The sequence below is a fragment of the Paramisgurnus dabryanus genome, chromosome 23, assembly GCF_030506205.2.
Source record: "Paramisgurnus dabryanus chromosome 23, PD_genome_1.1, whole genome shotgun sequence".
In the NCBI taxonomy this organism is placed as follows: Eukaryota; Metazoa; Chordata; class Actinopteri; order Cypriniformes; family Cobitidae; genus Paramisgurnus; species Paramisgurnus dabryanus.
In genome coordinates, this window is record NC_133359.1 from 27,337,740 (window position 1) to 27,352,251 (window position 14,512).

The 14,512-nt window shown below is 39.0% G+C and overlaps 1 protein-coding gene across 2 annotated transcripts in view; it reads right to left on the reverse strand.

Annotated features, from left to right (window-relative positions):
- The window catches only part of ano3 (anoctamin 3), an 89,908-nt gene that overhangs the window by 12,437 nt on the left and 62,959 nt on the right, over nucleotides 1-14,512 (reverse strand). For both annotated transcript variants that reach the window (XM_073813380.1, XM_073813381.1), the window contains 6 exons: nucleotides 11,034-11,174; nucleotides 3,752-3,916; nucleotides 3,261-3,297; nucleotides 870-981; nucleotides 519-576; nucleotides 127-224 (listed from right to left, as the gene is read on the reverse strand). In XM_073813380.1, coding sequence (XP_073669481.1) covers nucleotides 127-224; nucleotides 519-576; nucleotides 870-981; nucleotides 3,261-3,297; nucleotides 3,752-3,916; nucleotides 11,034-11,174 — 611 coding nt within the window. The remainder of the gene's footprint in view (nucleotides 1-126; nucleotides 225-518; nucleotides 577-869; nucleotides 982-3,260; nucleotides 3,298-3,751; nucleotides 3,917-11,033; nucleotides 11,175-14,512) is intronic.

The window sequence follows — 14,512 nt, forward strand, 5'->3', positions numbered from 1 at the left end:
TGCCTAGGAAAGTAAACCAGTTGCCATTTATCTGGGATAGCATTACCATTCACATTCATTGTTGAAATATGTTGCTATATTTTGGTATATTTTATCAGAATGTATGTGTGTGGATTTAACACTCACGGGTAGCCCAGCTCCATGAAATTGTTCCAGATTTGTTTGAACACCATGATTACCCCCATTTGTAAGCACAAGTCAATCAGACAACCACTGGGGTGACACTGAGGAAAAAACACCAATAAAACCCTCATGAACATATCTCCTGGTTATGATTATGACACTAATGTACATTTGAGCTAAAAACAAACAGCAAATATTCCCTGAGATACTGTGTCACGAGCAACCACATAGTAATGATTGTGCAATTATGAGGTAGCCTGCGGTGAATAATGGCCAGTTTTATTCAATTCTCATAGCAGTTGTCTAACTGAGGCTGAATATTGATATGGGGACGTTGATGCAGTCAAAACGCAATAACAAATTAGCGGGACTGCAGTCCCTCTTATCTCACCAACCTCCTCCATCCTCCATCGGTTAAACAGCTTATTATAGTCGCCCGGCCTGCCAGCAAACCTGTGAAACACACAATAAATGCAGTAACACACACCATTAGCTTTGAAATTCAATTAGCCGTGCTATAATAAGAGAGGGTTTTTGTGTCTGCGTGTGTGTTGCTACAGACTGTGAACAAATCTAGCTTCTGAAAAAAAGCAAATACAGCAAAGCTCAAGTGCAACAGTCTGGGCAAATGGAGACAGCCAAGAATTGGTAATAAATACAGAATTGATTTATTCTTGAAAAACAAATAACAAATCAATTTAAGGGCCAACTCAATGAGAAATGTTCAAATGGATCTGAGCACTTACCTCCCTAAAAAGAATGCTATGTAGAAGGTGGAGCTGTTGAGATTGACAAACTGGAAGAGGAACATCTTGAGGGCAAAGCTATTTTCCCATTCGGACTCTGTCCGCGGGTGTTCTAGACCACAAGCAAGAGAACCTTTAACATTTAGTCATGCTTTAATGATCCAGAACAGGGATGGGCAACTTCGGTCCTGGAGGGCCGGTGTCCTGCAGAGTTTAGCTCCAACCATAATTAAACACACCTGAAGCAGCCAATTAAGGGTCTTACTAGGCATACTAGAAACTTTTAGGCAGGTGTGCTGAGGCCAGTTGGAGCTAAACTCTGCAGGACACCGGCCCTCCTGGACCGAAGTTGCCCATCCCTGATTCAGAAGCACCACTGCAGGCTCTTATATGCTGTTAGGGGGATGTGGACAGTTTGTTGCGATATTTTAAAGTGGGACTGAAGCAGTCAGACAAGCTATTAGTTTTTAGTTAAAAGTATGTTTTATTCAATGTTTCATTGCTTTAAAGTTGGCAAAATTTGGAAAATGCCATCTCTGTCAAATATGAGATAATGACATTAACCGATGCTCTCTGCATGCATTATATGTCTATGAAATACTTTCGCTTTAAATCTGCTTAACTCTTAATTTTTTAAAATTGTGAGCATATTTTATGATTTTCATACAACATACAAACCAGACCCTCAGCTTTAAAAAAAAAACCTTCATCATACCTTTATTTCTTCTCTTAATTACCTCTCAAATATGGGTAGGTTTCTTCAAAAACACAAAATTTTGAGCAAAAAGTTGAAATAATTAAATTTTTGTGAAGGACTTTTGTTAGAGATCAGATTTCGAGCAATGCTCAAAACATACACAGAAGCCGTTTCTCAAAACCAAGTACACTGAACTCGGACTTGTGTCCTTCGTAGTTCGAACTTGCAAGTTCAGACTCGGAAGAACGAACTCCTGACGCGAAATGAATTCTGGGAAACTTCGCTGTCATAAGTCCACACAAGTCTCCTCTGATGCATCCTCGATAAAATGGACGGATCAAGAACACATCCGGGGATTTTATGTGAACTTGGGCTTGATGCGAACTTTGAATTGGAAAGTACTTGGGCCGCGACTGATGACGTTCCTCAAGTCCACAAGAACACAAGTACAGACAAGAACGCATATTGAGAAACGACTAAAGTATGAACAGTTTGCCATTAAGGGGTTGCTTCTGGGTAGGAGCACCACCTGGTGGATAATAGAGGAAATATGGATTGCCAGGAAAAGTTGTCATTGGCAGGGAAGCATTTTCTCTTAATGGCGGGGAAAGAGTTAATCATGGCATCAGGCCATTCAGAAATATCGATTTGTCCAAGACTTTCATAAAGTATTATTGCAAATTTTATTGTTCTTATAACTAGATTACAGAAAGAACAACAAAGAAGCCTGCACACTGATTAAAATGCTCCAACTATAATTTAATAGTGCAATGTTTCAACCTTCATCGTGCCTATATGAAGACCTTAAGGTCAAAATGTTGCACTATTAAATTATATCTGAAGCATTTTAATCTGTGTGCAGGCTTCTTTGTTGTTTTTCTGTGATTAAGTATTTGTTGCCTAGCATCTGCACCTGGTTTTGGATGAAATAATACATACTTTTCATTGACTATCAAACATGTTCTCAATTAATATGATAAATAACAAATCACATTAAACTAGAGCCTTTCCATTTTAAGGCCAATTCACACTGGTCAGACAGACTCCAACAGGTCAGTGTGAAACCCCTGTTGGCAGTTGTTCGATCAAAGTAAATGAGACTTTAGAATGTGGGTGTGTGTTGGAGTTGATAGTTGTCTGACCAGTGTGAATTGGCCTTTACATGCTTTTACCTACAGTACTAATGTCAGCAGTCTCCCAATGCAACAAATGTAACCATTTCAAATAATAACACGTTTTGGTATACTTTTTATACCAAGGGTGCCACCATCTACAGTACAACAGCCTTTGACATCATAGAGTTCGTTGTCATATCTGAATTCAACAGATACAAGAGCAAGGAGGGAAAGAGAAAACATGAAAATAAAAAGCAACAGGGCAACAGAGAACCTCAAAAGCGAGGACATTAAATGGTAAAAGAGTTGTTTTTTGATGCCCTGTTGCAGTTTTTATCTTTCTATCTGACCTCCACTGTCTGCCTTTAAGTTTCTCTCCATTGTATCTGTTGAACTCAGGCAGGACAACCAACCTTGTGATGTTACAGGCTGAGCTACGCAACATGCTGGCGGCCTCCTTACAAACGCTTTAACAAAACACTGTTATACAAGTTTTGATTATATAAGTCCATAAAAGCTTGACTGACTGTTTTATTCTCACTTTAAACCAATAGTGACTTTGAAGGAATGAATACCTACCCAGGTTTGTGAGTAGATATGCCACTTTCTCATAGACCTGTTAGGTAAAAGAAAATGGACAAGACTGAACAATGTTTTACTAACTACGAAACAAATTTAACCCGTGTTTTTGTCCTCTTGTCGTATAATTTATTTCTTCCCCCTGCTTAAAAAAATAGAAACCATCACAGAGATTCTAATGAATGTAATGGTTATCATGGAAAAAGTATTGGGTTTAAAGGAAAGTATTAGGCTCTCTACTAGATCACAATTAAATCCTACAGGAATATGGCCCAAAACACTTTTGCAATGTTTTTAAATGTAAACAGCTGCTAGTTCATAATGATATTTTAATGAAAGCCAAAACATTTCTGTGAGAGTTTCAATTGTTTTTAGCAGGGACATGAATATGTATTGGAAGTTCGTTAGTGCCAATTAAACAGTTTTCTTGTTTTTGCCTGCATTGAACACATTCGTCCCAAAACTATAAACACAATACGGTAAACACTAACCACATTAAGAGACATGATGATCATGAAGTTAATGCAAACTCCAGTGCCTGAGGTGGCAAACTGCCAGTTCTTCTTCACAAACTCCCACTGGAAGGAGGCAAACTTCTCCATGGCAATGAGCCGGAACACCACCACGGCAAACACGGCTGTCAGAACTAAAGAGATCTGCGACAAGATGGAGTGTGTCAGAATACAATATGATATAAAGTAAGTACATCACATGAAGATATTTCATGACCGGAGATTATTATTATATGCTAATATTATGCATTTGACAATCATTTTGACAACCACCCTTTCATGAACCAGCAGAGGGAGACAGGTACAGTTCTTCTTACATCTTTAAAAAAATTGTAGCATGTGCATTAGAGACACCTTAAACTTTATCCCTCCTAATCTTTGGCACTTTTAGGCGCTCAGGGTTGGTTTAACTTGGCAATGTGGTAACAAGGTAACAACAACCTAGCAACCACCTAGCCCTAGCAACCACCTAGTAACACCCTAGCTACCCAGAACATCTTACTAATGTGCTTTTAACCAGATCAACTTGTTTGTTCCTATGTGTGTTAACTAGAAGTCAAGTTGTCAAGAGTAGTGTTCTAGTTAATTGTTTAGTATATCAGTCTTGTCCCTGTCTCCTTGTAGTGTAGTGTAGTCTTGTATATTATCTGTCTTTGTCATTGCCTTGTTTTACCCTTTGTGGGTTTTTGTTTTTCTGTCATAATAAAAGTCCTTAGTTTACCCAGGTCCCCTTTTCTGTGAAATCATGACACTAACATTGCAGTAATGCAGTAATGTGTTTTGAGTGAATACGTTTTTTTCTAAAAACACACATACAGGGCATCATTTGTGTACGATGTGTATTTGATTTAAGTTCTAGTAGAATGTGCATGAATACAAAACTGCATAAATAACTAAATCCCCCCTCCCCATTTGGCACTGGCTGTGAGTGCAGAAACGAGTCTGAACATTGAAAGAAGTACCAAAATTGACTCCAGAAGGATGATAAATGCATTCTGAGCAAAGGTTTCCCACTCATTTATTTCATGTCATGGAGCGAGTCGCACTCGGTTCGCTCAATTATGTCATTTTTAATGCAAAGAAGACATTGTTATGACAACTTGACATAAACCAATACATCATAACTTGTCATGACATTACCAAGACAACATAACTTGTCATAAATTTTTAAGGCATCATAATTTAGGCGCTGCCACTGAAAATGCTCAGTCTCCTCTGTTCTTATGCTAGACTGTGGAACATCCAGAAGCATCTGATTGGACGACCTCAATGATCTAACCTGAGTATCGACATGTAGCATCTAGTCATTAAGTGTGTATACTAATTGTTAATAAACAGACAAGTCAAAACATATTGAGCTTTATGCATGTGCACAATACATAAAAACTGACAACTAACAGAACTTTTTCTTCCTCACAGAGGGTTTTGAAATTTTCTGACATTAAATTAATGTTTTTGCAGCGATATGAACCAAACGCTGCATGACTTAACCCACCATTGTGCTGTTTTCATTTAATTTTATTTGTCTCCAGATGCAATAAAATATAATTTTATGAATTTTAATTATTATTATTATTAATATTATCATTATTGGATGATTGATTTTATTTCCACTTGGTGGAAACTAAAAAAATTATGAAATTAAGAATATTTATGACTTTATTATAAAACTATTTGACAGAGTATTAACACTTAATGACATTTTAATGACATATCAAATTTGTACCACTGTAGTTGAGGTCAAGAAAAATATTAATGACTCTATTATAAAACTATTTGACAGAGTATTAACATTTAATGACATTTTAATGACATATCAAATTTGTACCACCGTAGTTGAGGTCAAGAAAAATATTAATTACTCTATTATAAAACTATTTGACAGAGTATTAACATTTGATGGTATTTTAAGGACAATTTGTATCATCAGTAAAAAGTGGTCGGACACCATTATAATTGCCTCTTCTAAGTCTATGTCAACTTAATTTAATTTAAATATACTGTATTTAGGCATGGCCGGACTTACCATTGGGCTTGATTGGGCTTGAGCCCTGGGGCCCCGGCCAATAGGGGCCTCCGTGCTTGCTTGCTTGCGTTCGTTTGATTCAGTCGTTTTCATTTTTTATTTTACAGCCTATTTAAGAGCCTATTGGTTGGTGCGGAATTGTTGATTCACTAAATTATGGCCATGTTGATGTCCTGATGGTTTTTGATATAATCCACTAGCTAGCCTAACTTTCCTGTAGTTTCTCCTTCAGCATGTTTGCTAACAGAATCACAGTTTAAACTTCTGAAAAGTGTTCATTTTTATATCTACGTTCAAGGTTTTAATGTATTACGTTCATATCAGACGCAAAAATTATTTAATGATCATCTTCTCCACTTTGGTTTTTGGTGTCTAATATTACATGATGGTCTTGTCATAATTATTAAATTACATCCTAAAATCTTTTGTTTTTCATTCTTAAACACTGCACCACTTAGGCTATATGGACAAAATAAACTTGTTGATTATGTTTATAACATTATATGGTGTGTAATAAGGTGAATGTTTATCAAGACATATCCTTCTTTTCTTAAGCTAAGTCTTACACAATGATTTTAAATGTTGTTATGGGGTATTTTTTAATGTGCATGATTAATTTGGATTTGTGACATCCCTAAAAATACATGATTTAATTTTACACTGGGCTTATGTTCTGCTATAGAGACATAGGGGCAGTTTCCTAGACAGGTCTTATCCTAGTCCCAGGACTAAAATGCATGTTTGACGCACACCAGTAATGTTTTTTGTAAGGTTTGTTTGTAAAAACTACTTGAATTATCTGATATAACCTAGCAATAGGCCTAGTGCTGGATTAATCTAAACCCTGTCGGGAAACTTCCCTAAAATATAGTTCTATGATATATTTTTTATTTTAGGTTGTTTACTGTATGTGTGCACTCTCAGAAGATAATTTACACAAGCTGTCACTGGGATGGTACCCTTTCAAGTAGTACACCTTTGTACCTAAAGAGTGCATATAATGGGTACAAATGTACCTATATCTGCACCTAAATGGTCAATATTAGAAACCATTTAAAGGGTACCGTCCCAGTGACAGCTTTTGTTCTGATATAGGGCCCAAAATGTATTCAAGCCCAGGGGCCTCCACCCTGTTAAGTCCTGCCCTGTATTTAGGTGCAAACTTTTAAAACAGTTTTTAGTATTTACACTAGTCAACATTTGAAGTGGATCAAAACCTTTCATAAAACCTGCTTTTGTATAAAAATAATAATAATTTGTTACATTTATATAGCTCTTTTCTGCAGCACTAAAAGCGCTTTACATTTGAAAGGGGGATTCTCCTCAACCACCACCAATGTGCAGCATCCACCTGGATGATCCAACGGCAGCCATTTTGCGCCAGAACGCCCACCACACACCAGCTTATTAGTGGAGAGGAGACAGAGTGATATAGCCAATTAGTATGAGGGATGATTAGTAGGCCAATGGGCAAGTTTGGCCTGGATGCCTGAACTCTTTTTCAAGTGACATCCTGGGATTTTTAACAACCACAGAGGGTCAGGACCTCGGTTTAACATCTCTTCCGAAGGACAGTGTGTTTTGACAGTGTAGTTTCCCCGTCACTATACTAGGGTGTTAGGTCCCACACAGACCACAGGGTGAGGGCCCCTGCTGGTCCCATTAACACCTCTACCAGCAGCAACCTGGTTTTCCCAGGTGGTCTCTCATCCAAGTACTGACCAGGCTCAACCCTGCTTAGCTTCAGTGGGCAAGCTGTCTTGGGCTACAGGGTGATATGGCTGTGTCTAAGGGTATGTTTACATTAATGCATTTATCCTTTAAAACGCGTTACTTTTGCTACGTTTACGCCTTTCATCTACACTACATCACCGTTTTCGACCCTCATAAACGGATTCGTTCGCAAACGCTGAAGACCCTGTTTTAGTTTGAGAACTCAGACGTTGCTCTGAGTGTAAATTAACGTAGACGGAGTCTTATGTAAAGGAACAGCTGATGTTAACGTGACAGCGCATCATTTTCAAAGTAAAAATTATTTTATTCATGTAAATGTTGGTTTGCAACGGAGGTTTTGCCAAAAAATAGTAAACATCTACCAACCAGCTATAATAAACGCTATATCGGATTGTTTTAAAGCAACACTATGTAGTTTCCATGTAAAAATGACTTACAGCTCCCCCATGTGGTTGAAAAGCGCAACAGTGCCTGGTATCAGACACTCTTCTGCAGGCAGGGGGAGGGGCGGGGCTGTGTGCTCTACCCTCCACCGCCACTTTCAGAGTGTGCTTGTAGCAGCTAGGAGGCTGCTCAGGTTGCAGCAACAGTACAATTTGTCCAGTTAAAAGTTGTTCTATCACTGAAATAATTTTAGAGACATTATTTAAAGGTAAAAAAAACTACATAGTGTTGCTTTAACATGTATCCTTATAGATAATGTCTGTTTTATATTAATGTTTGAGTATTGTTGGGTTTAATGTGTTTATGTTTTGTTTAAATTTAGTTAGCTTACGAAAGATAGACTGTCATTTTAAACACCATATAGGCATTGCAAAGGCCAATGTGAAGGGAGAAGTGTAATGGGTCAGACATTATTTTCCAGTTTAATGTAAGTTTTTTTTGCTACTTTAAAATGAATTTCGTTTCAGATAATTTGTCTCTTAATTTGAATCTATGTTTTGTTGATAAGTTTTGTGAATATAAATTAATAAAAACAATAAACTCAAAGTCATTAATATATAATGCTTGTTTAGGCGCTTGCGCTTTTAGCTATTTCTGTGTTGCTAGCGGAGGAAGTGCACGGACCTCGCACAATTATAAAAATTAATGCAATAAGCATTTCTGGTAGGCTAAATTAATACTTGACCTCTTACTATGTTTGATTTAAGTTTGCATTTGCTAAAATTTATTTTTGCTTCAAGTTCGCTACTGTTTAGTACTGTTCACTTGAATGCTTTCTTTTTAAATCATAAAGACCTTTCTGTTTAGTTATAAAATCAAAATTAACCTATTAATCATATTAATATGTTGTAGGGGGGAGATAGAACAGTATAAGACTTTCCCAAACACATCTTTATAGGTTAAAAAATAGTGTCTGTTATAGTTGCAAGCAAAGGACCCATGTATGACTTTTTGTCAATATCGCACACCCCTAGGCTGCGTAAACGCGCAAAGGTAAGCTATTATTAGAGTAATAAGTTATTTTACACTTAAATGTGCATGCCCAGTTATGTGATTGGTCATGTTTCATGCGTTTATGGTGGTGCATAGTGTGGATGAAGATTCTTTTTAAAATGCCAGTATAAACGAGGATCGTTTTCATTTTAAAATGCCGTTTTAAAACGCAAATGCTCTAATGTAAACATGGCCTAAGGGTGTTTTTGATCCACTTCAAATGTTGATTAGTATATATTATTTGAATTGGAACACAGGGCAAGTTCTTTAAAACAGCATAGTACATATAACTTTGGCTACTTGAAGTTCTCAATGACAGCTCCTAATGGTCTTTTTCTTATGTCAGCATTATCAGAGCTCGGGCAATAAAACTGAAACACTGGCCAATATAGTGCTTGCGGTTTTACGCTTATATATGCGCAGCCCAGTGGACAACCTTTACAAAATGCTGATTCCATCAATAACAGCAGGGTGTGAAGGTTAATTCAGGTGAGAAATAGCTGCACATAAAAATTAAATCTTAAATAAAATGTTTATGTAGGTTCGTGCCCTTTCCTTCGTGTGTCAGTATCAAATAATGAATTGACGTTACCATAACAAGACACTAGGCTCGTTCGAGATGAGCAAAACCAGCGAATAAAACTGATCGTCACTGATTACAGTGAAATGCATGCCGGATAGTGTCTGTGTAAATTGCGAGATGGGTTGAATGCATATATATATATATATATATATATATATATAGTGTTGAAATGGTAGGAAGAGTATTTGAGGTACTTAAAGTATTGAGTATGAGGAGGTTTTGACCGATGATCCAGGGCAAACACGTGTTAGTACATACAGACAAGGTGACAGTAGCCTATATAAACCACCAAAGCAGTTTGAGGTCAAGTCACATGTCACAGCTTGCTCATTGGCTCCTCCTGTGGAGTCAGCAGTTGATCAGATCCCTGTGGGCCATTGATATAAATTACACATATAAATGAAAAAACTATAAGCAGTCAATAGGTGTCAACAAGATGTTTGTCCCAGTCATTCATGAGTCATTCAACTGATTCGTTCAAACAGCTGGTTGATTCAGGAACAAAGCAAGTGACAAAACTCGCTAGAATTCAATTCTGAATTCAGCTACTTTCTTTATGAATCAATGACTTAACCAAATCGAAGAAAAAAACACTGATGTGGCTTTGTTTATTTGCTGTGTTTCAATCACCGTGGGTGGAATGCTACTGACAAAGCCGATGAAATGTTTCAAAAAGATTAGACTCTCTTGGAACTAAAAATGGAACTAAAAATAATGTGGTAAGATTATTTTTACACTCTGAGATTTCATGAAGCACTTCTTGTTCACTCTTAAGATGCAAAATACATTGCACATCTGCAATCTCGCTGATATTCAGGAAAACAACTCTCTTGCTTGTGTGTAACCTTGGCATTTATTTGTTGTATAAATATTGGAAGGGTTTTTATTATTTAGTTTTAATTATTAGGGGTTAACTCTACCTAACTTAATAAAGTAATTTAAACTACGAAGTACAAACACTACAGCTAAACAAACCATTCTTCAAAATCACACTATTGAAGACTTCCTTGTCAAGAAGCTGACAAGTTAAGCACTGCTAAGCCCCCTCACAAAAAAGGTTTGTGCCAGAATGGCAAATGCATATGAGTGCACACGAAAACTCTGGCAAGAACATTCATAAACCATGATTTGTGAAAAGGAAGCCTAGAAAATTATGAAAGCCGTTTGGATTATGTCGTGAAGGAATGATGCACTTTTTTTGGGCTTCAAAGTCAAATGTTTTCCTGGTCCCTGTTGACTACCATTATAAAGCTTGGAAGAGCCAAATCTGATTATGTTTGTTTAAAAAATTATAATCTTGTGCATCGAGGATATCTTGAGGTTGAGTAAATCATGAGGTAATTTTCATTATTCGCTGAAGCGTTCCTTTAAGTTAAGTAGGACTCTTATCATTCAGTTTTTCCAATCGTCACATACTATAAGCATTATCTGGGTGAACACTTAAAAACTTGTATTTTGGCGAACTGAACACATTATCCTACCATAAAGAAGATTCCCGAAACAGACACCATAAGCCGGCTGAATTTGTCTGTGAAGGGCTGGAAGGGTTCTGGTTTTCCTGAGATGGGGTTTACTCTCTCCTTCCGCGAGTATTTGGCTTCAAACTGGGGCCGTAGTTCCTCCTTTTTGAGAAAACAACATATATGCTTAAATTTTGTTAACTGTCATGACTAAATATGCATCAATATCTGCCTTCCTGGACATATACAGTCACCAGTGATGATGCTAGTCCAGAGGTGCAAAGTCACATGACTTAAATGACATATGTTTACCACAGAGGCCTTGACATGAAGCATCTATTGACAACACACACAGTATATGAATCTCTTTAAGGTGTGTCAACAATGTGACCAAATGTAGCACAAAGATTGTATACAGAAGTAATTGTCAGACTTTTAAGATCATATACTATATTTAATTATCACTTATTTTCTGTATGTTCAGAACAAGCATTATATCATACAACACTTTCAATTTCTGTATACAATGTATATACAGTCTACACAACATGCACTTATAAAACAAACAATAGGCTAATGTCAATGTAGATTGTTCTTGAATTATTTCAATTAAAACTGTACATACTACAATATACAGTAATATTAATTTCAGTATAGGATAATATAGTATTTTACAAATTATACTATACTGTATGTTATATTCAAAAAATAATAATGTCAATCATAATGTCTAATATAATTCAATCAGTACAAAACAGTCAAGTCTGATAATTAAAAACATTTCGTTCCCTGAAGGAAGGTAATGGAGACGTAATGTCGATGAATTGGGAACTCCCTTAGAGACATCAGTTTGCTTTGTGTATCTAGAAAGAGACAATGAATATTGCCATGCAGTATTTGCATCTGCTGGTGGCGCCCTGCCGGGCAAGAATAAATAAGCAGCAGGTGCACTGCATAATCATTTTTTCGCTGAGGAGTCAAGCCTAGGAGACCCAGACACCTCAGCAGGGCCTTGCAACCGTACAGCAACCATGTTGACGGGACATTATGTCTCCGTCCCCTTTTTTAAGTGAATGAGGGTTGCATCCATAACCGAGACGTTCCCTTTCAGTCGGTTAATTCGACGTAGGAATCCCTATCAAAGTGCCATTAGTGTTGCCCCTTCCAGGGACAGGGCCATATGCGGAGAAGGCAGGTCACTGCTGTTTCGAAACAACCCATTCAGTTACACTTACAGCAGATAACACTGAGAAGTGTACCCGATTCCGTGGTAACGGAGAAAGCTGCAGAATCCACATCCCCTTTTGTAGGTTTCTTAGGTGCCGATTTACAATATGGAATAACCTCTGAGGGTTTTACTGCATATCGAGGTCTTTGGGGTGGCTTTAATGGGACTACACCGGTAAATGAGACTCCAGAGGTGACTCTGCTTAAGGGAAGATGTGGGCTTAATTTGTACTATTTGGACATTACACATATGGGTCCCCTAGGGGTCACAAATATGGACCCAATCCTAACAAAGGTTTTCAAGAATTCAGCATATGAAAGGCTGGCGCCATATGCTCTTTGTGCTTCTACCTGTTTGAGATGAGAACATGGGAGAAAACCATCTCAACACAAACACTACAGAACCTAGGTAACGTGTTATGTTGCCCAGCCTCTACAATGGTCTGTCAGCGAGGCGATGCGAGCCAGGACCCAGGAGGACATGATATTTCTAGTAGAGTGAGTCCACTGAGTATCCTGAGTCGGATAAGCCAGGGCAATGGTGTCCACTACCCAGTGTGACCCTGGCCTGGCAATGTGCACAAGGTTCCCACCACTCCCTTCAGGTGGTGAGGCTGCATGTGCCGCCCCAGAGAAGGCAGACCCAGCTTAAGCTTTGTTGTGTCCCATCTGCACTCCGCAACTGAACTTAAAGCTTTAGGACCTCAGAACAACTTTTGTCTGTTACAGAGGACAGCGGAAGGGAAAAGCTGTATCCAAGCAGAAGTGCGGCACTTGCAGGCTCACCACCTGAAGGGAGTGGTGAGAACCTTGTGCACATTGCCAGGCCCGGGTTTCAGTGTTACACTGGAGTCAGTGGGCCCAAACTCTAGTCATAAGTCATTGACCGAAAGAGCGTGCAGGACCCCTACCCTTTTTATTGAAGCCAATGTAACCAGGATCATGGACCAGGATCAGGATCAAGTTTACTGACTGAGTTCGACTGACTGCAATGTCCTGGGGGGGCCTAGAGTGGTTTCAGTACCACAGAAAAGTCCCAAGTGGGTACAGAGGGGGGCCAATGTCAATAAAACCTGATGACCAGGTTGGCTGATCGACCGACATACCTGTTATAGGGTAATGGGGGGCGAAGATCACTTAAAATATACTTAAATGGTGCTGAAAAGTCAGTGCTAAAGCAGTCTTAAATGGGGCAGCCCAAGTGGGGCCATTGCCATATGCACAAGGAGCCTCTGAAATAACTTTAGTGGGCCACTCCCCTGCATTTCACAAATTCTAGCAGTTAAGCATTGACTGTACACATTTCTCTGTTAGGCCGAATCCAATGTTATACCGAGATAAGAGATCCTTGGCAGGAGGACATGATATTTCTAGTAGAGTGTGTCCACAACCTGAGCGGCCAGGCCTGTCTTCAGTCGGATAAGCCAGGGCAATGGTGTCCATTAGCCACTGTAACATCCTCTGCTTGGAGACAGATTTTCCCTTCTGCTGTCCTCTGTAGCAGACAAAGAGTTGTTCTGAGGTCCTAAAGCTTCATGTTCAGTTGCAGAGTGCAGATGGGACACAACAAAACTAAGGCTGGGTCTTCCGCCTCTGGAACCGCTTGCAGGCTCACCACCTGAAGGGAGTGGTGGGAACCTTGTGAACATTGCCAGGCCCGGGTTTCAGTGTTACACTGGAGTCAGTGGGCCCAAACTCTAGTCATAAGTCATTGACCGAAAGAGTGTGCAGGTCCCCTACCCTTTTTATCGAAATCAATGCAACCAGGATAATGGACCAGGATCAGGATCAAGTTGACTGACTGAGCTTGACTGACTGCAATGTCCTAAGGGGGGGGGGGGTCCCTATAGTGGTTTCAGTACCACAGACACGTCCCAAGTGGGTACAGAGGGGGTCCAAGGTCAATTAAAACCCCTCGCCCCCCCTAAGAAACCTGATGACCAGGTTGTGCTGACTGACCAACCTACCTGCTCGCAGGCAAAATATACTTAAATGGTGCCGAAAAGCCAGTGCTAAAGCAGTCTTAAATGGAGCAGCCCAAGTGGAGTCATTGCCATATGCCCCAGTAGCATCTGAAATAACTTTAGTGGGCCACTGTCCTGCATTTAACAAATTCAAGCAGTTAAGCATTGACTGTACACATTCCTCCGTGAGGCGTGCCGCCTCTTAGACCGAATCCTATAGTCATACAAAGATGAGAGATCCTTGGCATGGGGCAGGGTTTGGTCTTCTCCCATTTGACCTGAACGGGTGCCTGAGCACAAGGTCCCAGT